Source organism: Limulus polyphemus, unplaced genomic scaffold (genome assembly GCF_000517525.1).
Source record: "Limulus polyphemus unplaced genomic scaffold, Limulus_polyphemus-2.1.2 Scaffold1478, whole genome shotgun sequence".
In the NCBI taxonomy this organism is placed as follows: Eukaryota; Metazoa; Arthropoda; class Merostomata; order Xiphosura; family Limulidae; genus Limulus; species Limulus polyphemus.
In genome coordinates, this window is record NW_013667088.1 from 44354 (window position 1) to 71797 (window position 27444).

The 27444-nt window shown below is 31.6% G+C and overlaps 1 protein-coding gene across 2 annotated transcripts in view; it reads right to left on the reverse strand.

The window, feature by feature from the left end:
* Positions 1-26045, reverse strand: part of LOC106463771 (protein tyrosine phosphatase type IVA 3-like) — a 36274-nt gene extending 10229 nt beyond the window's left edge. The window contains exons 1-3 of one of the 2 annotated variants that reach the window (XM_013923839.2): positions 25909-26045; positions 22722-23196; positions 4690-4782 (exon numbers count right to left, since the gene is read on the reverse strand). In XM_013923839.2, coding sequence (XP_013779293.1) covers positions 4690-4782; positions 22722-22838 — 210 coding nt within the window. In that variant the 5' untranslated portion in view covers positions 22839-23196; positions 25909-26045. Of the gene's footprint in view, positions 1-4689; positions 4783-22721; positions 23202-25908 lie in introns of both variants that reach the window. The other variant, XM_013923838.2, reaches the window with a different exon arrangement.
* Positions 26046-27444: the final 1399 nt, after the last annotated feature.

Consider the following 27444-nt stretch of genomic DNA (forward strand, 5'->3'; position numbering starts at 1 on the left):
CATCACTAGCTACAACTTTTACCCGTTGTTCTAACAACGTTAAGACGGCTTATCGACTTCTTGAGAAGAATTCTAAGAAGAAAGTAAACCTACAGACATCGGTCTTGTTTAACAAAATCTGCATAAAAGAAAGTAAATAAAGGATAAGTGCATTTGTAGTGTGATTTAACATTCCTGATAGGTAGTATACACCAAAGAAGTAAGCTGCCTCACATGATGGTAGGTGAGAGCATCAAGTCTAATGGCAAGCAAAAATTGCACAAATTATCTTGACTTCAAGTGCTTAGAAAGAGCTACTGTGCAAGGAGGTTGTTTTACCCTCCTATTAGTGGAGGACTATCATTGCATGATGTCATCATGCGCTAGCACTGTTCATGTTAAACATGTTTTTTAGGTGGGAGGTAGCTGTGGCTACTAGCATGCAAATCTCATAGGCAAAGGTGTGAACGAATCAAGCTATTCTGTGTGAGGTATCTCAGAATTCAGTAATGATTCAATTAGTGTGTAGAGAGAGACTTAAATGCTAAGTGTATATCTTTAAATACAAACATATTAACAATTGAAACAAAAGCAAAATTTTCTCTGAATTAAGTGTGCTGAATTAACTCATCTTTAAGGAGATCTTAATTGAAACATTAAAAAGGAATAAGTTATGCTTCTATCTCACCTGAAGAGTTCAATGAAAATGTTATATTGATTGGTCCAAGTAATAAATATGGTCATAAAGTTATTCTTCACAAAAAAAAAAAAGCTTTAACATAACACGTGAAAGATGTTACTTGGTAGTTTAATAATATAATTTTTAAACTTAATGTAAGACTGATAAAAAATATATGACAGATTATATATTAAATATTAAAACATAGGGCAGAGCAGTATTTGTTTCAAGAGATATTTTGACATTCCCTCCCCTCCCCTCCTCAGTGGAAAAACAAAAACTACATATTAAACAATGTTCAGGGAAACTGGGTCTGTTTGAACAGGGAGGCTCAAAATACTGAATTCTCTAAAGAACATCAGATATGGTTACAGGATGTCCTGCTGAACAGCTCCCAGAAGTCCATCCAAAGAATAATTTTGATATTGAAATTATCCTATGGAAATGTGTCCTGAATTTTGCACAATGATCTGAACATGACAGCTTACTGTATTCAGATTCCACATCAGCTTAAGGATACAGATTTTCTGGAACAAGTGCAAGTATCACAAGAGATGATTGCCACATTAGGATTTGAAGAGATGGAGCTGCTAATGCTCTTTAAAAATGACACAACATTTCAACTGTCCATATGTGTCAAGAAATATGGCTGTGTGATATGAGGAGCATAGTGATCAGTTCCTGAGTGTGAGAATACATGGGATTAATGTCTAATGCATATTATCTGCTTAACAGACAGTGGGGCCCCATTCTTCTTCCCACATGATACTGTCAATAGTGAGGATTACTTGACACTGCTGCCAGAGTTCTTTATTCCAAGCCTATTTTAACTTGGGATACCTCTTCATGAAGTTCAGTTCCAGCAATTCAATGCACCCCCCCACATTTGTTGAGGGTGGACCAGGAATGGTTAAGTGACATATGCAAGTTGGATAGGCAGAGATGGCCCAATGAAGTGGCCTCCTTTTTAAATAGATTTAACCCCACTGGCTTTTTTTTCCTATTGGTTATATTAAGGACAGAATGTATGCCAAAAAACTCTGGACTATCAAAGAAATCATGGATAGAATTACCCAATGCTACAAGCAGATAACCATTAAGATCTTGGGATACATTTACCAGAATTGATAAGTGCAATGATGTCGTTTTAAGACACATGGTAGCTTAAAACAGACATTGTTACAAGCTAAATGCTTTAAGTGACATCACTACAAGCTAAGTGTTCTATTTTACTGATGTATGTTTGTGTCATTAGTGTATCATATTCTTCTCATACAAAATCAGCAGGGTATCCTAGGATTACTCTGTATTATAACGAACTTTTAAGAACTTGTTATAATGGGTAATCATTAAAAATTATTTTCTTGCAAAATGTAAATATCAAAAACAAAACAAGTAAAAAAAAAAAGAAAAAAAAGACATTTTAGAATATGAACCACAATGATGTTTTAATTATATAGTTCTGAATTGTCTATACAATTGCTTTATACTAAACAACAGTTTAAGAAATTTGCTAGATTATTCTGTGTTGGGAAAAACAATTTTCAAAAATGGCAAGTCATTCAATAAAAATACAATATTTTATTATTAATTTTTAATAAGGCATTAATATTTTCACCAGATAAGTAAAATAATAAATGTTTTTCATCTCATTAAAAATATAAACTAAAAAAATGGAAAAGGTCTTACTAAAAAAAACATTTCACCGAGAAAGTGAAATCATATTTTGTACAAATTTTGGATGTATGAAAATAATTAAAGAATACTCAGTTCACATTTTATTATTGTGCTAAGCATTTGGTTGTACAAAGTAGGAGAGATATTGGCTCCATGTTTAATCATAGCCAAAAACTTTCTAACCTCAAGCATGAAAGATGAAATAAAAATACATCAGATTCTGTGCAAGAGAAACAGATTTTTCTAGAAGTAAAGAAAGCTTATAGAACTATACAGTTTATCACTGTTACATTGAAAAAGAAATATATAAATAAGTTTCTTATATGAATGAGCTGCCATACTGTATTGTGTTTTCTTTGCTTTTCTTACACTATATATGAGAAAGAGTTTGAGCATTTCGTGCATTTGCTATCCTCTTTGTACAAAATCTACAGATGTAACTTGAGATGATCTTTATAGGGATTATGTAGGTTCTGCAGATCAAATTTGCAGCTTAGAATATAGAAAAAAGATTTTATTGTGATGTCTTTTTTAAAGAAAGAGTTAAAAATTCTTACCTTTGTTATAGATTTAAGTTACTGATTTTATCTTGTCCTATGTTCTTTTATCGTTTGACACATACTACATGCAGTTTCCCAGTGCTTATGATCACTGGTGCACAATAAATATAGCTTTTGTTACACAATACCACAATTATAATTAAGAATTTTTTCAAAATTGTTAACTAGGTTTTATTTAATAAATTTACAAGTTTTAAACTCATTTTACATTCATTTTTTAGGATATTTTCTTTGCCCATTGAAGCAGTTACTTAGAATAATAAGGTCTAATGTAAAAACAGCCTTTTCAGAAAAAGGAAATTTCATATGATTAATTGCAAAATTATCTAAATAATCTTGCTTCATCTTGTTCCACAAAAAACATTTCCTTTCATATCACACTGCAACATCATAATTCAACTCGCATATAAAATAATAAAGAAAACTTTTCACAAGCCTTTAAAAAAGTCAGGACTGTAATTGTGGTGGATGTTGTTTTTAAACATCTTTTCTAGTAGCATCTTATCACCAACGTAAGTTTCTATAACTCTGTTGCAACCTCTGTGCATTTGTTTGTTCTGTTTTGAGTTTTGTACAAAGCTAATTGAGAGCTAACTCTGATAGTTGTCTCTAATTTTAAAGCGATAAGACTAATAAGAGCATCTAGTCAATGCCACCCACCACCAACTCTTGGGCTATTTCTTCCTAATGAATAGTGGAATTAACCATAACATTCAAATGTGACTTTCAGAGTACAAGTTGAGTGTCCTAACCACCACGCTTGGTCTCTATGTGAGTGCTGAACTGGAAGCTGTATCAGGTTATACAGTTGAAAATAACAGAAAAACAGCTTTCATTACATGTTTAGATCACTAATCTATAACTTCTCAAAGCTGAGATATAAGCAATTATATCATACCACAGCAACTGAGGTTTGGAAAAAGAGTGATTAGTTAAAATCAACAGATCTTGTATTGAAGTTACAAGAATCAGATTAGTGCTTTCATTTTTCTTAGGTTATAAGCACCATATCATTTTCAAGAAAAAATTCAAGATATTCACTAATATTTTCACTTAAAGTATGCAGAAGTCAACCCAAATTTAAAATTGTGATTTCTAAACATTTTTTTATGTGTAAAATAGAATACATCAAACTTTTGTATTAGATAAATTTCAATTCTTAAGTATTTTCTTAAAGACATTTGTCTATTTTCTACAATTTTTTCAATTCAACGATGCACCCATTTGAGCACCAGAGAGTTAACTACTTTCAAGTTTTGCCTTGTAACAGTTATATGTATAATATTACTAATCCAATTATCGTTAGTTCTGTGCAACTTGTGTACACTGTTGAAGAAATTTATGGCACAAAATGGCCACGTACTTACTCAAAAACTTCAGATAAAAGACTATAAATAACAAACCATGATATGCAGTGTTTTACAGGTATACACATATAATGTTTAAGGATGATTTTTTGTTGCAAATTAACGAGGTCAATAACATTACATGACCATATGGTGACAGAAGAAAAATACTGAAAGTCAGGAAGGGATAGCTAAAAAACAGACAACTGACTCTCTGTTAGAACATTTTTTTCATCATAAGTAACCTTCCTAGAAGTTTGATGGAATTCCATTTGAAACCACAGAATCTGTGAATACATATTATACAGTATTTTACATTAAAAACTGAAAGAAAATAAATAGCACAATGTGTCTTTCATGATAGTTTGGGGACTAAATACACTGGAATTACAAAGCAAAATGATGAATTGGACATATATTATTTCTTAACTAAGTATATTCAACTTACATGCACATTAATACCCTCCTGCTCCAATAAATCAGTCTCATAGGTGGCTTCACAAACCCTCACAACATCCTTAACATTATGCTTCTTCAATTCCTGGAAAATCAAACAGAAAGAAAATACATATTCACAATCCCAATATACCTTTAGCAACTTCTAGAATATGTGAAACACAATTGAAAATCAATTATAGAATAATATTATAAATATATTCATATTGTTAGTATAATACTGAGGAAAAAGAAACAAAAAAAGCCATAATTAATCATAAACAAGATTATCACTGTTTTTATAAACCTTCTCCACAGCCTTTAATCTATAATTCATCTTCTGAGAAAAAAATCAAACTAAATTTCATAGCTAAATGGAGTGTGAATAGAAACAACAACAACAAGATATACAATTAGTTTACCTTACAAACAAGGTTATTTGATTTGCTTTTACAAGTAAACTTTATTCTAACCAAAACTTAATAATTATTTTTTCTGAGGTAAAAAATAAAAGACAACTTTTACACAAATAAATCCTTATAAAAAAAAAGCCACATCAAGGTGATTACCTAAAACAATGACAACACACATATGCACTAGATAGTATCATGAAATTTTTATACATATATATGTGTGTGTGTGTGTACTTTGGCGACATATTTTCTTGTAGGCAGATTTTGTTAAACAAGACCGATGTTTGTAGGTTTACTTTCTTCTTAGAATTCTTCTCAAGAAGTCGATAAGCCGTGTTATCGTTGTTAGAACAACGGGTAAAAGTTGTAGATAGTGATGAGTTGGCTGACGCGTTTCGAATGCGTTCTGCATCCATTATCAAGGCTGAATGTTGTGTGAGTTGTGATTACTGTTGGTGGATATTTATAGGTATGGGTAAGCAGGTGGTGGTATCTAGCTCGTGGAAGGCGTTAATTGGTGGAGTGTTGTATTGTGGCTTGGAGGTTATCGACTTCTTGAGAAGAATTCTAAGAAGAAAGTAAACCTACAGACATCGGTCTTGTTTAACAAAATCTGCCTATATAACATCAATAGTTATCTGTTTACCATTTGAAGTTGCAAGTTCACAAACTAATTTTATATTTTAAAATTGTACTTTCAGGTAGTATCCTTTAAAAATGGAAAAAATAAATTCGATTATGAAAAAGTAGGTTTTTCAAAATACACCGAAGACTTGAATAATTTAGCGAAAGCAAGTTTTACACATTAAATCATATTTTTTTTATTTCTAATTTATTTTCCTTGTTAGAACTGTTAAATTTTGGAATAATCTACTTATGTGTGATTCATGCTGATACTTTAAGCTATTTTGAATTATACTGGATCAGTATACATATAAGAATAGTTAACATGCACTGTAAATAAAAGAGAGCAAGGTAACAGAAAACATCAGACTAAAGGTTATCCATCAAATACACAATGTACTAACTCAACACAAATCTACAGCATACATACCAACAACAACAAAAAAAAAACACATCATCAGATAAACCATTACATACACTTACAGATCTAATGAAAAATTAATTTTTCCAGAAAAAAAAAATGAAAAAAAAATAGAGCATCTTGGCTTTTAAATTGAAATACCTTACCATAATGTTCAAGCTTGTAAAAACTTAACCTTATTCTGCTACTTTAACAGACCACTCATAAGCAGCTTGTTTAAACCCTAACAATTTTAAACATATTAACCTTCTAATTAATAATGAGGGTTTATATGGACTCCACCATATTTACAAATACATTTTCATAAATTATTTATGAACTACATTCCTTTTGAGTTCCAAGATTACAAGTCCTTAATAGCACACAAGTTACACACAAAATTAAAAAAATACCATTAATATTGTCAGTAATCCCACTATATGAAATAAGTCATTTTCTATGTATTTTACAAATAAAATGAGTGATTTTACCCAATTCATTTGTGTAAATTTGTTACACCGAGTGTTGTAACAGACAAAAACAAACTTAATCAATAAATAAACTCCATAAGTAGTGAACAGTATAAAAACAAGTTAGTAATATGAGGGCTGATCAAACCAACTCTAGTTCTATGCTATAGTGAAATTAGGTCCAAGACATTAAGCCTCTCCACATAGCTAGTTTCTTAACCAAAGTATAATTGTAAAGTCCACTTCTGCACTATCTTGTACATTAATATTCTTCCTGTTCTACAAGGACCAAAATGATACTATATATGATGACTTACCTATCTTATTATTGTACAAGATTGACATTAATGAATGACCACAATTTTGGACAGAAAATAATACATAGTAATCTATAAAGACAATACAACAACTGCTATTTTGTTTTATTTATTGAACATTCTGGTGTATTGCACTGACATTTATTAAAAATTCGTAAAATAAGTCAAATGAACATATAAAAAACACGTTATCTATCCCAGTTGACCAAAACACATATTGTGTGCAGGTCTATTAACTATATATATAAATAATAGCTCAATGTCTATCTGTAATGTTCTGCATTTCCTGAAAAGTTAATCATAGAAAAGAAAAAATGCACCAGAATGCTTCTTTTCAAGAGTACATTACTGGAAAATTACTCCTTTTTTTTGCAATTCCAGAAATTATATATTGATATCAGCATTGATCCTTCAGTCTTTGTATGTGCTGAACAGTCAATCTTGGTAGAAAATGTTTCTTTTTGTGATAGAACTTCATGGCAAAAATGAGACTTCCCCCATCAACTAATATAGAAAGAGGAATGTATTTGAGTATATGTTTGTTGTTGTTTGGTATATATATATACATAAATTTTTTCATCTCAGTATTACATATGTGCATGATTTTATTGTACCATGTAAGATAAATTGATTTGAATTGAATATTTCCTCTTTGACACTTCATAAAGAAATGACAACTGTCAAAAAGCACTCACTTCGGTAGCAGTCTTTTTTTGCATTCAGTAAAATGACCAGAATTAGTGGCATCCAGCAGAAAGTCTGTGGCAATTTAGCAGACCTGAGTTTCCTATTGTGCTGGATGCACCCATTGCATTGAAACCAACACATTTTGCCAACAATACATTACAGTCAGTCTCCTTTGCTTAAAAACAAAAGAAATGCAATTTCCCTTGTTAAAATTAACCCATGGAAGGACAAAATATGATTTCAAACAGTTCACTAGAAAATTATATTTGCATGCATGCTCTGATCCAAGGGATTGGCTTGACAGCACATTTTATATTTATCAATCATTATTCTTAGGATAATTACCATTGAACTGTTTCAGTGGGCATCTGCTATCTTACTATAGTTGAACACGGTGCACATGAGGTATGATGATTTTTTTTATTTAATCCTTGTATGTTATTTTAGTCACTGCTCTTATTTTATTTCATTCTGCTGTTTATTATTTGACTTGGGCTATTTCTCATTTACAGATAAACAGAGGGCTATAATTATTGGAAGTTGAAAGCACTCTCTTCATTCTGAAAAAACAACAAGTATTTTCATGAAATAGAACTAGTTGATTATCAAAGTTGGTGACCTGGAAAAAAAAACATATTTTACCTTAGAATTCAATTAAATGCTTGTAATCTTGAAGACAAAAATTATGATTTTGTAGAAAAGGGGAGAAATTTTGCCACAGATCAGCTGCTACCAGGAATGTGTGAACAGCAGGAATAAAACTATTTAGAGTAGGACTAATCTCAAAAACCCACAAAAATAATTTTACCCCCTTACTTTTACATGTTGTGGAAACCCACATATTTCCATGGTATGTTTTTACTCTAATAACACTTTCATTCAACTTCAAACCCTAATATTTGATTGTACCATACATGGCATTTCATGAACAAAATAGTTCCTGGTATATAAAGTAAAACTTCAAAATTGCAAGAACTATCTGGACACATCAGCTGTCACAAAATAATGCAACAATTTATTAACCAGAGAAAGAAGTGACTTGAAGATATTGCAACAGAACAAGATTGCCACAAATTGTTTTTCAAGTTAATCTAGTTTATTTCTTCATCACTCTCTTCGCAACGTGGTCTCCTTGGCTTTTTGAAGAAGAAAATGTCTATTGACTTTTCAGCAGTAATTACCCCTCTCACCACAGGCATCTTTTACTGTGCATGTCATGAGGTTTTAAGCGAGTTACATTCAAAATTTAATTAAACTACTTTTTCTTTGTTCATGTTATATCAATTAGTATAGCATAAAATTATAGCTAATGATTCATATTTTAAGAGCATACAAGTTTTAATTTCTCAATTTTAAAAGGCAATATTAAACAAAGATCCTGAATTTCCCCTAGTCTGAGAAATGTGACATTTTCTCTAGGCATCCCCTCTTCTCTAATTTATTTACCACCCTTCCAAGAAGTACAAAATTTAATGCAAGTTACTTATTATAATATTGTCATCGATCAGGTAAAGCACAGGTATCATAGCCTTCAATTATGTTTGGTTATAGAGCCATCAAATAGAAAATCAGATCTCTCTTGCCATATCCACCTGTCACATCCCCTCTTTCAGGATTTGTCAATAGTTCTCTCTTGCATTTAATACTATATTATTTTTAACCAAAAGAAAGCCATGGTTTTTCATCCAAAAATGACGCATTATATTACGTTGTTTTCCCATATATAAAAATGTAAATTTTTCTTTCAGTACAAGCTTTGTTCCCACAGATAACACATTGATTAGCATGGATAAATTTGTAATGGCTTGTGTCGCATAGTTAAAAAGCATGATAGTTACGGGACATTGTCTGCTTTTTGCAGATTATTATTATTCTATGCTTTTTGATGCATTATTTAATTAAATCAAATTATTTAGAGCACTACTACCATTAGTATAAAAATAGGGTTAAATTCCATCAACAGTCGATGGCAAAAATAAAGAAAGCCCAAGTAAGTACTTTATTTCTTGGTTTTCATATGTATTCTTTATTATTATAAAAGTAACTAAAATGTGAAAACAGGACATCCTTTAGGTTAGATTAGATAAGATAAATAATAATAATATAACAAAAATTTTTCATGAGGCATGCTTGTGGGTAACATAATTTGATAGTGTAATGTGAGCCACATGTTCTCCAAGTGATTTACATTTACAACTTATATTACAATGGCCAGAATAGTATGAGTAGTTAGACATAGTTAAAAGGGCAATAAAACAATAAAATTTGAGTACAAATAGATGTATACTGTTACAAGTTTAAAGCTTTTTAGGATAAACAAATGTAGTTTCATGTTACATTATGAAGTCATTCTAGAAAAAAAAAGGATAATTTAGATTTTTTTTAAAGCTGGTTATGAAGTTGGACAAATTGACCAACCTTGTATAGAGTTAGTGCAGAGAAAATAACTGATAAAATATAAAGTTTTACTGAAATAAAACATTTGAGATTTTTGAGATGAAGTAAGGTATTTTTAATCTTAACATGAAAATCAGTTTGCACTCAGACTGGGCAAAAAAACTTGATATATTCACGGACAAATCTTTAGTAAAAATACGCCATTGAAAAACTGACTTTTTGTGTACAAATGACTTGTAATTTTCACTACAAGTCTGCCAAATTTTGTGAAGATACACGTACTGTATTAAAAGTTATAGTATTAAAACTACATACAAGTAAAAATTATCACATGATAGGCTTTTCGGACTGAGCCCGTATTAAGAGAATTTGTGTCTGGCTCAATGCTAAATTTGTAGTGCATGTATGCAATATGCACATGAAAAAGTTTAAAAATACTGTACGTGCCATTTGGTTGGAATTCACGATAAATGAACTTTGGCTTTGGTATATCAAACTGAAATGTTATGGTACTTTCATTGCGTTGTGGGAGGTGTTGAGGACAACACAAAAGAGAAGGAATGGTTTGCACGTTATGCTAAGCAAAGTGATTTGCAAATTGCAATGTGAACCCAGATATTTTGTCCCCTGCTTACCATACATTGTGATATCTGATCTTTGACCAAGTATCCAAGAATTTGTTTAATTAGTAAATCAGCATACTTCCAAAACTTACCAGCACTTCGTATAGATAATGAAATTCTTTCATATAACTCGCATTGTCCATAATAATAAAAATGAAATTATATTGTTAATACAGAAGCATTTTGTTAGGAAATGCAAATGCTAAAATTGGAACAGAGTAGCTTTTTTCAGATAGGTAAAAATTAACCATTATCTGTCCTACACAACAGGTGGTTTTCAAAGTTAATGTGGAGCCCTGAATATAGTAATAATTATATTTCTCCCAAATTTAAAATTCCTATAAGTAGATCTAACATCTATAATTGTTCTTCTCACCAAGGATGAGCACTCAGAAGATTGCTTTAAGGTTTTATCAACAATCACATCTAATTCTTTTTCCACACAATACTAATGCTCCTCTCACTGAGTGAGTTTTTTATACTTTTTTTTTATAGCTTTCCATACTCCAGTGGAATAATTTTATGTCTTTATAATGAAACTAGCTTTCCAAATTCTAACTGTCACTAAAATGTCAGTTTGTTTGAAGAGAGAAACAGTCTCAATAGAATAAATCCTTTCCAACATCTTAGTATCATTAACAAATTTAGATATTCACTGTAACTTCCCAAATTATTGATATAAATAATGAAAACAAACATTCTAACATCCTTCATAATACCAACAGTTACATTCCATAATCAGGAAAAACACTCATTTATCACAACTTCATTTTCTTCTAACAAGCCATGTTCTGTTTACTTCTTAATTTCTCCACTAATTTCATAAGTATCTCAATTATTACTTATCTTTTATGCAGCATCTCATAAATAACTTTTTGGAAGTTAAGCTTAATATGATCAGAAACCTTGAAAAGAATCCTTAATTAAATGTTGAGTTTGTAGATACTTTTCTCAATGATCTATAATAGTTTTCAACAACAAAAAAATTCAAAGGTTAAATTTTTTTGGATCTTACTTTGACCTAATCTTTTCAAAATTAAGGATCATAATGTTAATCTTTTAATTACCAAGAATTTCTGTAATAATGGAAGACTTGAAAAATAACAAATTCCTTCACAAAGCTTCTTCCAGATTTTATATTTACACTGGTTGACACTTCTGTTTTCAGTCAGGAAATAAGGAATGTTTTTTTTATTTATATTCAATAATTCATATTTACAAATTATGTACCTAATAAATCACAGTGATATGGAGAAAAACCTCAATTACCTGACATGAACATATCAGTCAGCCCCAAAGAACTATTTTGATAGACATGTTACATGCAAATCACAGATAAAATAGCATAAATATTAAGAAATAATTATCATTTAATAAGCTACCTACTTATGTATACAACACATGAAATGTCGTTCTCTCTTTTTTTTTTTTTTACAGCAATATTCTACAAAATTAGGTTACAAATGGTATAAATGATGCTATTATTTGAGTGTTTTTATGATAAGAAAGATTTAATATTTTAACATTTTTCCACAATAATTTTTTTTTCACATTTTAAATAAGCAAAAAATATAAGCTTTCTTATATGAGTTATGTTAATCCTTTGAGGCCCATAAGTAGAGCTGGACAATTAGAAGGAAATTACTAATTGATTACAATCAATTATTCTCACATGAGACTAATTTTCCTATTTTTAGCTTGTTTTGAGTTTTTTCAAGACATTTTTGAACTACCATTTGCTTAATACGATAGACACCTTCTGGTAGAACAATTCGGGATTGAATTACTTTTTTAATTCTAAGCTGTTGTACATGAAAATGCATCATTTATGAAATGTAGGACAAAAAATATAACACGTTTAAAACAAGATTAACACAAAACTTCCCTACAAATTTTCAGAAGACTAATCTATCAAACAAATTAAACTAATTATTCATTAGAAATAATTGTCCTTGGATTTCATGTGATAAAACTAGTAAAGATTCCTCTCTCTGTGTGTGATAGATAATATATGATCCAGTCAAAGACAAAATCATGCTGATCCTAGAAAAACAATAGCATTACAACATGTACTATTTCGTAAGAAAATTTGTGATTACACTAAATGGCCTCTTTGCAGTGGTTAAAATGATTGATGCACTAGAAACTGAAGTATTATTAGAAAGAAATATTAAAATCAGTAATAGGAAAAAATTTTAATTACAGAAGCTAACATTTTCCAACATTGAAAATGTATTTTCGATTGTTACTCAACTCTTCTCACACACAGATTTCCTGATTCAGTGCCGCCCTCTATATGCAAACTTGAGGCGCTTCCACCTAAACTTGTTTCCAAGTGATACTGCTGTGTTTTTGCATGGAAATAAATGTGTGACAGCCCTCCACCAACAGGACTGTAACACATTCTCCTACCACAGCTGACTCCCTCTATAATGATTGTTCAATCATCACTTTGAGATTAGGCAAGAAAAGATGCACCAGAAGTAGAGAGGAAATACATTTTCAGTGTTGGAAAATATTAAATTCTGATACAATACATAATTTCTTCTCACATACAGCTATAATTTTATGTGAAGTGGTGGAGGGACTGGTGCAAAAATTATCTAGATGAGCCCTCTTTTGGAAGTGCCTGAAGGGAACCCATGGAATGTGACACTATACTATGGAACAGTATAGTGGCACACTTGCAGAAAACTGCACCTCATTTGTAGCATGGTACACTTCACCTGTAAAGAAGTGAAGTGGCATTAGGACAAGAGGAAAATACAAGTACAGCCCAGAACCTGCATCAGGCTCACAAGAGTGCTATATGTGTAGTATGGCTATGGCACATTAAGATGTACATGGTAGGTCAACTCCAGTCCAAAACCAGGCAGCACTGGAAATTGAGCTTCTAGGTCACTGTAGAAGGAGAGTCCCTACCATTTTCACCTCAAGCATAGTGAGGCAGAATGGGAATTTATCATCCAAACTGCAACTGAGTAGGACTTATTTTGGCTGGTTTTGCACCAATCCAACACCCGAGCACCCAGAAGGTTGAACTGTATTACACTGACAGAACACCACTTCCCTACTATCTACTGAGTGTAATTAGTCACACTCACGAGGTAGCTTCCATGGTCCACCACTTCAGTGGCTAGGAACTAGTAAATGACAAGAACTCCCATGTTCTACTAGAATAAAGGGGGTGGCTGGGTGGGTGAAGGTGTACTGGACAGCCTGGAGGAGTGTATCACCATAAGACAGTACAACTGATGACCACAAAAACAATTTTTAAAATAAGGCCAGTACTACATTTTAAACGAGGCATAGAAGATGGATAAGAGTGAATTCCCTGCTTTACTCATGATAGTCTATGAGTGGGTACAGTCTGGTTCAGGCCTTATTTAAGATAATGAGCATTGCAAGGATACCTTGAGCAGTCTTGTGGAACATCACATCTCATGGATGAGCACTATATCAGGCCATGATGGCCCCAAACTGTGAAATTTTAGTAAAGTATACTCTAGAAGGCAACAACTGTCACTGAGTGGAACTCTGTAAGGCAAGAGAGGGCCATGTAAAATTAATATAAAGAAAAAGAATGGTAAGAGGTGTGGAGAATAGTTTCCACATGCCAACTCGAACAATCTCTTCCAAAGGAGCTGCCTGGTAACCAGCTGGTAATATAAACTGATAAGTCTTGGTCATAGAGCCTAATGAAGTTTGCAGACAGATGGTGAACAGAAAGATAAGGGAAGAAAGAATGGTGAAAATTATGCCACTTCTGCTGATATACCATGATGTTGGACAAGTGAACAGATTGGGGAAAGGAGGGAGGTTATATGTGAGAAAAAGTCCCAAACATTGTGCAAGTGATCAGACAAATCACCTGAATGAAGTTGAAGCAACAACATGGCTAGATGAAAGAACAAAGTACAAGGCTACAGAACAAAAGGAGAACAGAAGAAAACAATGACAGAAGGTTCAACAGAGGAAACCACAATTGAGCCAGCCAGTAGGGTGACACCAGAAAGATTTGAAAAGGAATGTCCCAAATGAAGGAGGAAATGAATATGGGGCAAACCTAAAGAAAGAGGTTAGACCAGTCAGGACTAAATGCATTCACTGCTAAAACTGATGGATACAAAACAAGAGACTAGAGGAGGGTAAGTTTGGTATTGTAGTAAGTGGCTAAGGCATCACTGACAGGGGTACCTAGACAAGAGCCCAGTCCTTTAAAAACACAAAAATTGAGGGACCACTATGGAAAAATGCTTCTCTGTCCACAAGAGACAATTCATGACAAAATTTAAGGCATCCAGAATATAATAGGCCACAAGGCAAACATGCAGAGAATGTTGAAGGTTTTAAAACAGAGAGCGAGTTCCCCCCTGGTGACTGACATAGGATCCTACAGAGGAATTCTCTGTATGGATCATTACCAAAGGGTCACACACCACTGAAAGCAAATGATTCAAAGCCCAAAAAACCTTTAAAAACACCAGGAGGTTGACTTGAAGGCAATTCCTCCAGGTTTCATTGACCTGAAACCTCAAAGGAGTTGAAACAAGGGCCTCACCCCATCAGGGAAGCATCTGTAATAAGATAAAGTTCCAGATAAGAGGGTGGAATAAGGGGGGGGGCAAGATCCCAAGAGAGGTTCTATGGATCATGCAGAAGCCACTGCAAAAAATATACAGGAGCACATCCCAATGGAATAAGGGGTGTTATTGAAGCCAAAGTCCAATGAAAGAGAGAGAGAATCTCTTGCACAGGAAGAGAAGGAGAGGATACAACTTCCGAAATCAAACTAACTATGGACCACCAATGAAATAGAGAAGACTCAGCTCTGGGGAAACAGGAAATGAAAAATACACCCAATAGAACCAGATTATAATTGATTGTGAGATTAGACATTTCCAGCATGATCCATTAACCAAAATGAGCTGCCTCCTGAAGAAGGAGAAGAGTACATTTGTAGGAGTCCTGGTGGAATGGAGCAAAATCTTGGAGAAATATGAGAAATCCATTTAATAGTATCCTTGGTCAACATGTCTGAAACTACTACTGAAAGACACCAGCAAAACACTGGATCCTGTGGTAGAGGAAAGAGTATGGGAGGAGGGGGAAAATGAAAAGACCCTGTAATTAAACTTGTAGCGTGCAATGGACAGCCACAACTAGAAGCCCTAGATCAGCAAACTGAGCTAAACAGGTCCCTACTAGCACTGGGCCTATAGGATAGTCACCGATGAGATTGCTGGTGCCAAGAACTATGCACAGAGGAAGAACAAATGGAAACAGAGAAACAGGAAGAAAAGATGCAGAAGGACAAGAGACTATAATGGGAAAAGAAGGAGCTGTGAAGAGATGGGAGAAAAGGGAAGACAAGAATGTTGACACGTTGATTCAACCTGTGATTCCAGAGCATAAGGTATTCCACCAAAAAATACCTTGGCAGAAGAAAGGAGCCAGACAAAGATTCCAGAGATAAAAGGGGAGCAAACAAGTCCCAGCAACAAAACAACCAAGTCAGATGAGACAAGGAAGAGGAACATGCCAATGTAGAAACAATAAGGGAATGAGCACCTGCTGTAAACCCCACAGAAGCACTGTGGATTATTTTGAAAAGAAGGGGAAGAGGGTAAAAATAATGCAGCATGTTAGTGAGGGTAAGGTGAAGGCATAGAATTTGAACCTGAGAAAGTTCAACAGAAAATAGAGGATCTGATCTTCAAGCCTAAAGAAGAGCCTCCAGAGTTTGGGAGTCCAAGAAATGGAATACAGCCCAATGTTAAGCCAAGGCGTATGTGGCAACCAGGTGAGTAAGACAAGGTATGCCTGCACTAGAGCAAAGTTGAGATAAAAACTGTTAAATATGAACTTGAATATCTAGAGGGAGAAAAAACATAAAAGTCACAAGCAGGTGATAAATTAAGAAGTGAAGGAGAAGGTAACATATGAGAAAGAGAGAGAGAGAGAGAAGGTAACATACCTGAGAAAACATGTCCAGAAATTATGAAAAAGGCCTGGGCAGATTCCTGACAGAATTGGGAGGGCCTGTCAAAGGTAGGTATGGAGAAGAGACTGTCAAAATCCCCTTCATCATGAATGGGGTTCATGTGAAAAGGCATGAAAGTCCAATCTGCATGAAAGATTCCAACTCCCATCACACAACAGCCATAACTTCTTCAATATACAATAAGGAACTAAACACCATTTCAGTTGTCTGCCTAGCACGAACAATGTCTTGTTGCTTCACCCAAGACAAATTGGAAGTTATCATCACTTGTGAATTCATAATGTGGAAATAAAAGGCTACAAAGTATGAATGTGCAGAAATGTTTGAAAACTAGAATCCAAATTTAATATTTCCACAATTGTTCATGTTTTTGTTGATACTTCCACAACAAACAACAATATCACAAAAAATCATGGGCAAGATCGAGAAGTTATGACTTAACAAATCAGCAAAGAGGGAGTCAGTTGCATTAGGAGGGTGTATTGCACTCTTATTCATGGAGGTTTGTAACATACTCAGTTTCATACAATACGACTTAAAAAGTCTGCATATAGAGTGCAACACTAAAACAGTAGTGCAGGTTATGTATTATGTCATAAAATTCAAAATTTTTCTAATTCCATCATTAATGTCAAAACTTAAAAAATAAACGACTTTATGAATGTAAAGAAAAATAATTGTAAGCTTTTGAGCAAGTTGTTGTTGTTATAAATGGAAGTTTAGAAAGAAAACATTTAGAAATCAATAAATCAAAGAAGTTAAAGCTCACTGTACATGGCAGTGTTTAAGCAGTATATGTCAAAAGCCAGACTTTTGCTTTCCCTATTCAGCACATCATATCTCGCTAGATCTAGTGTAACTAAACAGCAGTCGTGTTCATGTAAATATGTTAACAACTTAATGGTATATATATACATAGACTGTTATTGATCAATGTCTACTAACTTCTAACAAACACAATAAAATAAGCAAGTCATTCAGCAATCAAAAGTATGTTGAGAAAATAAAGTATAATGAATATTAACTTGCCAAAAGTTTTTTAGTAAAGCAATTTTACTATAACTAACAATGGTTAAATTTATATCTTATAATAAATAAGCAATAAATTAAGTTGAAGCTACACTATTGTCTAGACATGAATATGCATTAATGTAGCTAGTTATGTAACCAATGACTACCAAGCCACACCCACACATTCATGAGTTGTTTAAAAGCAGGATGCATGCATATGTTAGAAGTAGTCATGCTAATGAAAGTAGTACATTAATATTTCAATTACTTGGATGGTTAAATAATCAAAAATAGTAATAAGAAATGCTGATATCAATTAGTTGATTGCTCTCAAGAGTCGTAACAGTAATCACTTAAACTGAACAATTAATTAAGCAAAAACAATAATGAGAAACAAATTTCAATATTTTGATTTCTTGGATAGTTGAAATAATCAAAAACAATAATAACTGGAAACACTACTTTTGATTACTTGATTATTTTTTTGTTATTAATTGATTTATTCTTAATTTCCATTAATATCTGCCCAGCTCTACCCACAGGTATCAAATTGGAGCACTTAATAAACAATTATATTTTCAGTAGCCTGTAGATGTATTAAAACTGCTATACAGATTTTTAAATTTTTTATATAAAAGAATAGAAATTTTACTTGTTCAAAGAAAAAAATGTCAAGAAAAGACGTAACCACCTAAGTAACAGGAAACAACATCCTGTAAAAATATTAATACTTTGCATGTTGTTAAACATGAAAAATCAAGTTTCTTAGTATACTGAACAAACTTCTAGGTATGTCTAACAAATACAGAATATATGACCTAAGAGTCACAACATTTGTCACACTCACAAGATGTCCACAATAAATTCATCAGTTTTACATCCATAAGCTTAAAAAGGCATACATGTCCATACAAGACAAACTATAGATTTATACATGTAAAATTACTTTACTCAATGAAGATTGTATACCTTAAATTACACTGTACCCATGGGGGAATGTCCATTAATCCAGCGTAATGTTTCAAACAGGTCCATAATCAAAAGGCAATACACATGAAAGAAGTCAAAATATAACAAGTAAATACCTTACACATAGCAGTAGTGATACACTGTTTATCATTTAATCTATTGTCATAACCCTCATACGTAGAAGGGGAAAATAATCATTAAAAGTACATGAGTGCTCACTCCCTCAACACCTTTCATTGAAAATTGTCACTTACTATCTGCAGTTAGTCGTGGAAAAGGTAGACATCTAATGAAAATATGTTTATGAAAAATGCCTTAAATTCAGATTTATTTACTTTAAGTTATAGTATATAAACAATGATGGTGTAATTAGCTAGAAGAATCAGAGTATTAATAACTATATTACTATCATATGTATTTTGATGAAATGAAAACATGAAATTCTATGGTATCTGATACACCACTGCATTGCTTAGATACTTTAGGATTTATTTTTTTTCCTATGCCACCTGAAAAATAAGAAAGACTTTTTAGAAAAACCAGAAGTTATTAAAGCAGCTTATTTTTCACTAAAATGTGCCAGTGGTCCTATTAATATCAACAAAATTTGTCAAAATTTATTCACTGAGCTTTCACTCACACACATGACCAGATCTAGCCTTTTAAGTTATAAACCTGTTGTAAATTTCACTGCTGACATGTGTCAACATTACTATATATCATAATCCCTTGCATCTTTTGTCTTCATATATAATAATTTTGTATATAAACCCTAACGAAAAAAGACCAATGTCAAGTTGAAACACATAGCATGTTCTCTCCATAAAATAAATTTAGTTATCCTTATAAACTGTTGCTTGTCAGTTTACTATTGCTTACAGTCAGACATTAAACAAATTGTTTAGTTGAAGTAAATATTTTTGATAAATGTCTTAAAACATGGATAAAATTAAACTTCAAATCATAACATACATGTTCATATACATTGATAATAAAAGTGTTTAATTAAATTTTGAATGTAACACAGTGGCTTGTACAGAAAAGCATTTAAAGGGGCTCTAATTGCAAACTGGTTAATGGGTTCCTGCTCATTACCCTCTGAAACTTTCAAAAATGAGTAATTTTATGCAGACAACAGCTATGATTTTTTTTAAAAATTGCAATATAACTTCATAATAATGGCATATTATAAAAATAAACAACATATTTGGAATACAGACTGATAATATATATTTAAGATACACAACGTCAAAATGGCAGTGCACTACCATGTGCAGCAATACCTTTGTTGTTGTCTAAAGGCTGGATATGTACCATATATTGGTTCTTTTATATTTTAATGTAATTCATATTAAGTAATTTACTTGATATACGAAGTTAAGGTAAAAAACAAACAAATAATTAATAAAGCATTTGACCAATTTTTTTTAATTAGTCAAATGCTTAAACCTGCATAATTTATTTTTGTCATAATGAAGTTTGAACCACAGAACCTAAAATCTACAGCACAGAAACCAATGGGCTGAAGAAGATCCATAGCTTTCCAATGCTCTTATAGGTGGGAAACAGAATTATTTAGTTGTTATTATCAAAGAATTTATTGCTTGAAAAATTACATTTTAAAAGAAGTAAGGACTGAGACTGATAATTATAACCCTACAATAATAAAAATTATTAGTGTTGATGGATATCATTTAAAAGTTACTGATGCTCGGTAAAATTCTGAATGATTGAAACACTGCTGACATGATCTCTTTTGTTTTATATATATATAGAGAGAGAGAGAGAAAAAAAAATTATGTTGCAGGCAAAGAAGGTGTTAGAAAATAACATTCTGAACAGTCTTAGTAGTGTGACTGTTGTGAGCATGGTGTATTGTGAAAAGTAACTTAGAAAACCACCACTTTCAAAGCTACCATTTGATAAGTAATTCCTAAATGTTTTGAAAAGGTGTTTTCAAAGGCCTCACAAACTGGTTTAATATTTTTTTTGTCAAGGTTTCTGTTTTGCTTCATTGTTTTAAAAAACACATTCTAACTGATGTGATTATTTTTTTTCAGAAAACCTGTAACAGATTTTGCACAAAATATTAATTATGATTTAAGTGCATTAACAGAGTTTCTAAAGGAGTCTATTTTGGGCTTTTTTTTTAAATTCAGTATTTTTATCAATGCTCCACATACCTATTTGGACATAATGTTTTCCAATTATGATACTAAGAAGCTGGGTATGGCTAATTACTATTGGAGTATTTTTTTGTTCACACCTTCAGTTTTTAATTGTTAGAGCTTTATGTGTTGTAATATTATTAAAATAAGTTTAATTTATTGTTTTAAACATTTTGATAACTATATTTTTTCTGTTTTATCAATTAATTATTGTGTACATCATTTGACATTAGAGCTTTTTATGCATTAGATCCTATTTGTACCTTTACTGACAAATGATGACAGTCGGTACTGTTATTTGTCAGGAATCAGTTACCTATAGCAGCATATTTGTTTTGGTTAACATCTTTATACTGTATGCTGTTTATAATGTATATTACGTAATGAGAACTTAAAGGTATTAATGTTTAGGCAATGTAACTTTCACATTATTTTTATTTATTTTTCTTTTTTCTATATATATATATATATATATCACTTTTAAGGTATTTATTTTTCTGTTTTAACCTGAATTATTATTATTAAGTATTTGGGTATGATAGTATTCACATACCCTACTGAGCTTATGGAACGAAGATGTTATTTTAGTAATTTCCAGAATATTTTTATACAGATGTGTTTATGGTTTCAGTAATTAACCTGTTAGAAAAATTCAGACAAAAATTTTGTTTCCATATAGTGTTTTTATTTTTTGAAATGCTATGCAATTTATTAGCCTACATGTAAGACGAAGGCACTGATTCATGTATGAGTGATAGAATTTGTTTAAAAGTACAGTATCAGATGTAGTGCTTAAGTATTTTAGTACATCTTCCAGAGATAATTAATTTTTTCTTTCAAACATTTAAATTTCTTGGTTTCACTAAACAGATTCCTTTAATAGCATACATATATTCATTGTGGTTATCAAAGAATGTATAGAATGTTAACAAGCAATGAATGATATGTGATATATACTCATTAGATATGTGTTAGTAACTAATTTTTTGAGTATTGTTTATGGATATGAAGCATTATTTTTTATGTATTGTCACATTTTTAATCAGGCACGTTTCAATTTCAATGTTGACAACCTTTAACTTCAAAAGCTGACTTAGACTGCAAAAATATTATGAATCATGTATATAGTATTAACAGAAATATTCATGTTTTATTCTGCTAATTTTAGTAATCTTTAAATTTTTCTTTCCATTTAAATCAAGACCTCCATTATTCTAAACTCCCTAGAAAACTGCTTCTCTTTAAGTGTTAACTGGGTACTTTTCCCATTATACCCATACAAATGGTAAGTTTTTACTATATGCATACAATTCATATTAATATATTTTTAAAAGTTATTAAATTGTGTGGGGTTTAATGGAAAAGTCCCATTAAATGTTTTCACGAGTGAGAAAGTAGATGATATTTTGTTTATCCAGTTTTTTTGTTATACATTTCTTATTGTCTTCTTTACCATCTAGTTTAGACTCACCTTCTATTCTACAACACCACAAAAACATTTATCCACCCTTCCCCCTTTCTTCATAACAAATATAATGTTTTGGATGTAGGGATATGGAAGAATTGGAATTTTGGATATATCCAAAAATGCCTTAAATAAATATATTCCATAGTACTTTAATAAGTTACATTATCTATACATAAGAATTACTCGTACTTTATCAGGCATCATGTTTTAAACAAATACATTTCGCACCCATGAAAAATAATATATAATTCTTTTCACATAAAAGTTTTTACAAGCCTGATTCTTAAAAAACAAATAAAAGTATACAAACTATATCACTACAAATATTAAACAGTGCTTTTCTATGGATAAAAGTTGATCCTGAAATTTCAAATCTTTGACAAAATAATATGAACACTATTGTTTTGCTTTTATAGTCAAATGCAACTAGTCATTTGGTAGGTGTCTCATACAGTTAGGGTTGTGCATGTTTATTTGTATATCAAAAAACTCACCTCCAGGAAACTGGGAACAGTTGAATCTGTTGGTCGGTCCGTAATAAGAAACCGCATGTTTTTGAAAGTAATTTCTGATGGCGCTGGTCTCATTGTTTTTTGTTTCATAATGTCCATTACACAATAGAAAACAGAGAAACTTTTTGTTTCTTAGGATTTAAAAAGAAAAAATGAAGATGACCAAAACAAAGCAAATGTCAACTTGCCACCTCAAGTAATAAAACACTAAGCACGAGAAATCAAGAGCTCTCAAGTTACTCTCTCAATGCTTACAGCTTTCAGTATCAGATGTCTTCGTTGCTGCTCGTGTGCCGAAGCTTTAGTCCACTATTTACCCCATACAGATACCACAAACAGAATGGACTAGTTGTCTATACAAAACTAGCACAGGCAGAAGGTTTACTTGTGTTGTGCCTGGCAATACTCTCCTTCCACCCTCAAAAACAACTCCATCAACAGGTGATGTATCCTCTTTCTAACCTTACAACAAAATAAAAATATATGATGTGTAAATCTTTAGGGCATTTTTATTATTCACTCTCTGGATAAAACCTTTTTATTTTATAACTATATTTCTAAACATTTAAATATTTTTTCTACTAATTTGTTCTACATACAGCATAAGGTTGCCAATGAAATATTTTAAAATTAAAATCTAAATTAAAACTAACATCAATATAGATTACAATATGAAAACAATTATTTACCTATTTTCGGTGTAGTTTCCTTGTACTGATCCCATATTTAACATTTTTATTTACTATGAGCAACTCTTGTGTGTTATCTGTTTAGTTATTTCAAAAACATCATATAAAATAAACACATGCTGAATAATATTATTATATAAAATTCAAAAAAGGTGAACATAAGTTCAACCTGATAAATGCAGATGTACATCGCAAAAAGTAATGAGACATAACTGATTCTCACAAGTTGTACCTACACAGAAATCTAACAACTTCAAGATTTGTAATTTCACACCAACTGACTGAACTAAATAATAAAATTTAAAATATCATTGTAATTCATTCTAAGAGTATAACTGATTACATAGGTGATATTACATACATATTACATTCTACATACTGCTTCTGCAGACAAAGCACAAGGCAGCATAACAGTGAAAACACGAGCTATTCTTTTTGATATGCTTATTTTTAAAAGTTACTTCTAGGTCATTGCCTTTAAAAATATTTAAGTAGCCATTAATTTATCTCAAATGGCACTAAACTCAGGATAAATATGATAATGTTGCCATATTAATGTCATAAATTTATTAAATAACTTCAATTTGTATGTGAACTATTCTTTGGTTGCACTCATGTAATTACAAATTACATATACATAATCATGGCATTTTTTACTGATAGGTCAAAGCATTAAGAAACAGTTGTTAAAAAATAGATTACAAATTTCATGTAGAAATTACATCTTTAGATCTCACAATCTTTGATTTCCTTTTTACAGTTATATTCATTTTTCTACATTTAATACACAACTCCTGTTCTATACATGTTCTTGCTTTTCTTAACAAGCCAAAGTGTACATTGTACATTTGTGATGTTGCTCAAGCCTCTCAAACATTTATAAATATGCCTGTACATAATCATTTCTTAATACATTATCTGGAAACTAGGTGTTAATTATTCAGTATCACTTGTGACACATTCTTGACAACTCCTTGACCTGTGCCATTTATAAAGACTACTAAGCCTCTGGCTACACTGAACAGGTACAAGATTTTGTTTAAATATAGGGAAGTATCATATTATTCATCACTTCCTGTGATTAATACATAACATTTGAGAAACAATAATTGGAAGAGAAATATCCTACATGTAGTGAGAATACACTGATGATGCAGTTTTTAAAAAGAGCCTAAAAATGATATTCAACAAAAAATACTGCAAACAGAATATTACTATTAGTTTTGGTAAGTGAAAAGTAAATCAACTGCAGAAGTACTCAAATTAACAAAGATAGAAACAAATCCTGGCTATCAAAAGTTAAGAATTCAATTATTTGTTATTTCAGTTACAAATGTTAACTGTTTTTGCACACCTCTCATTTACAATCTTTATTTATGAGCATTGTGTTATATAAAAAAAAAGTCTCAAATTCTTTCATTGTATTTTTTAAATCTAAAGTATTTTCATACTTTGCTTAGGCATGTTACCACACAATATTTCAATTAATTTTAATAAAATTCCAACATGCAAAATCTTGAAAAAAAAAAGTAACATGTTGATTACTAATTAAAATAATGGCTGCATTTGACCATGCTTGAAATTCAACAAATGTTCAAAAACACAAGCTCTAATTTTTACAATGTTTATATTCAAATCAGGGAAAAGTTGACTTATTTTGTTCTCAACCTGAGCTTGCAGTCTACCACTGTAAATGATTATCTGAACATATCTATACTTGAAACTACAGAACTGTCTAACACCAGCTTTAGAAAAACATAACGTTACTATTTACTGTTAAGCCTAAACAGGGCTACCCTACTTTTTACTACAGAGATATACATTCATTGATAATTATATAGGTAACACTGTGTTCATTTTAAAGAAATATGAAGATCACAGACAAAGGATTTTGCTCCAGACAATCCCAAGCTCAATAAATAATACAAGTTTTTCTTGGATTTTGAATCACAAGTCACTACCACTGATCCTGCCACTATCAGTATCAGAATCACACACTAGTACTACTAATACTAATTACTATTACTACTAGTAGTAGTAATAGTATTACTCTAACGAATTCAAGGATTTTAGATTAGGGCTTACACTAGTGGAGCAGGCATAACTAGTAAATGTAATATTACTGTTACTATTTAGTGATATATTAATTTATTATTTAGTAACACTAACAGTAGTAAAGGCTATTGAAGGTTTTATTATTACAGACGTTTATCCTTAATTCTTCTTCAGACCACCAGTAATCTTTACCTTTTTTTTGGATTCTTTAGGTATAAATTTTTAACATTACCTAGATCCGACACCAAATGACACTGACAGTGTAGTATTTTTACATATATTTCATTATTTGACTTTGAAAAAGTAACATCACATATAGTTAATCAACGTAATACTAATAATGATATTTAGCATTACATTCACACAGTATTTACAAATTACAGTTTACTATAAAATATATGTAAGAGTTAATATTAATTACTTACTTCTGTAATGAAACTCATTGAAGCAAAAATGCTCCCGTTAATTACCTCACAGGCGTAAACTGATAAACAAAAATAACAGCCTCAACCAGCCTTAAAAACAGACAAGTCTCAACTGATCGCTTCTAAGTAAAATGGCAACCGATGCAGACGTTATGACGTCAGAATGATGAAACATTCTTAAAATAAGTCATAAATAAATTATTTTTTAACATAAACATGTGAACAAAATGTTTATTTTACATGTCACATTAAAACACTGTTTATCTGAATAGGTGCTGATTAATGTTATCTTATGGTTAAGCGTACTCTTTTAACTTCTCTGATATAGGAATATATCTCCTTTTTGCAGTACTACTATTTATTCTATTGTTATGCCTCCGTTAGTTCATTTTTCGTACAATTTCTTTCCGAAGAAACTTTACCGATACAAGTCCTTTCTTAAATAAAACTAGTTTATTTTTTTCTAAATACAACTTCGCAATACACTTAATTTCCACAGTCACGCTATAATAAACGCTATAATTCACAACGAACGTCTCACGTGTTTGACTCAACAATACGTCTCTCTCTGCCCGCAGTTCAATTACTCATTACCTCGTTGCCGTCAGTTCTTACCAGTTTATATATACAACACTACCGCATATCTAGTAGGCTCTTGAGATTTCAGGAAGGGACAGGATCCTTCTAGAAGTTCATGACGTGTTACTAGCGTCACGTGACCCCCGCTGTCGTAACACTGTGTTCTGAATATATATATGTGTTTTCGCATAACACGTGGGCAACAAAACAATTGAGTTGATGTTGTTTCAAATTATCTTTGTTCCTTTCATTTTGGAAATTTGTAATACTTGTTACCTGTTTACCGTGATTGTGTATCAAGAAGTCGACAGCAGTGTCTTCATGTAACATCTAAAGATTATGACCCCAACTATGTGTAACGATAATGACCATTCATGTGTTACGCATGTCGCTTGGTAAATGCAAAGTTTCTTTGGAACTAGAAATCTTGCACTCGGTCAACCTGATGGATGATCATGTTTTAGAAACATCTATACGAAGCGGCTGTTGAATGCAAGGTATACAAGCGCACACGCTGTGTTTTTGTTTCCATCATATCATTTTATATTACACATTGAGCCCAGTCTATTTATTCCTTAGCTTATATTCATCCAGAAAAACTGTAGCACTTCTATGTAATGTTATGTCTTGAATGAATTCTCTGGTTGATGGGCTTATCTGACATAACTCTAAAGTTAATTTGGTTCCCTTGAATATATCACACTTCTCTATAAACTTTATTTCTTATGTGGATGACGGGTAAAAGAGTAGTTTTGATTTACTAGGACTTTCAGGAAGTTTTTGATAATTTAACAATTGGTGAAAAAATTGTATCAGGAGAAGATACAATTGGTTGGAGAAGAAGATTAGCTAGTTAAATAGAGTAGGAGGAATAAAAAGCTGTATTGGATTTCTGTCTAACTTGACTAAGTTACAAATAGTGTGCCTCAGGTACATATAATTTAAATTGTTTGTTTG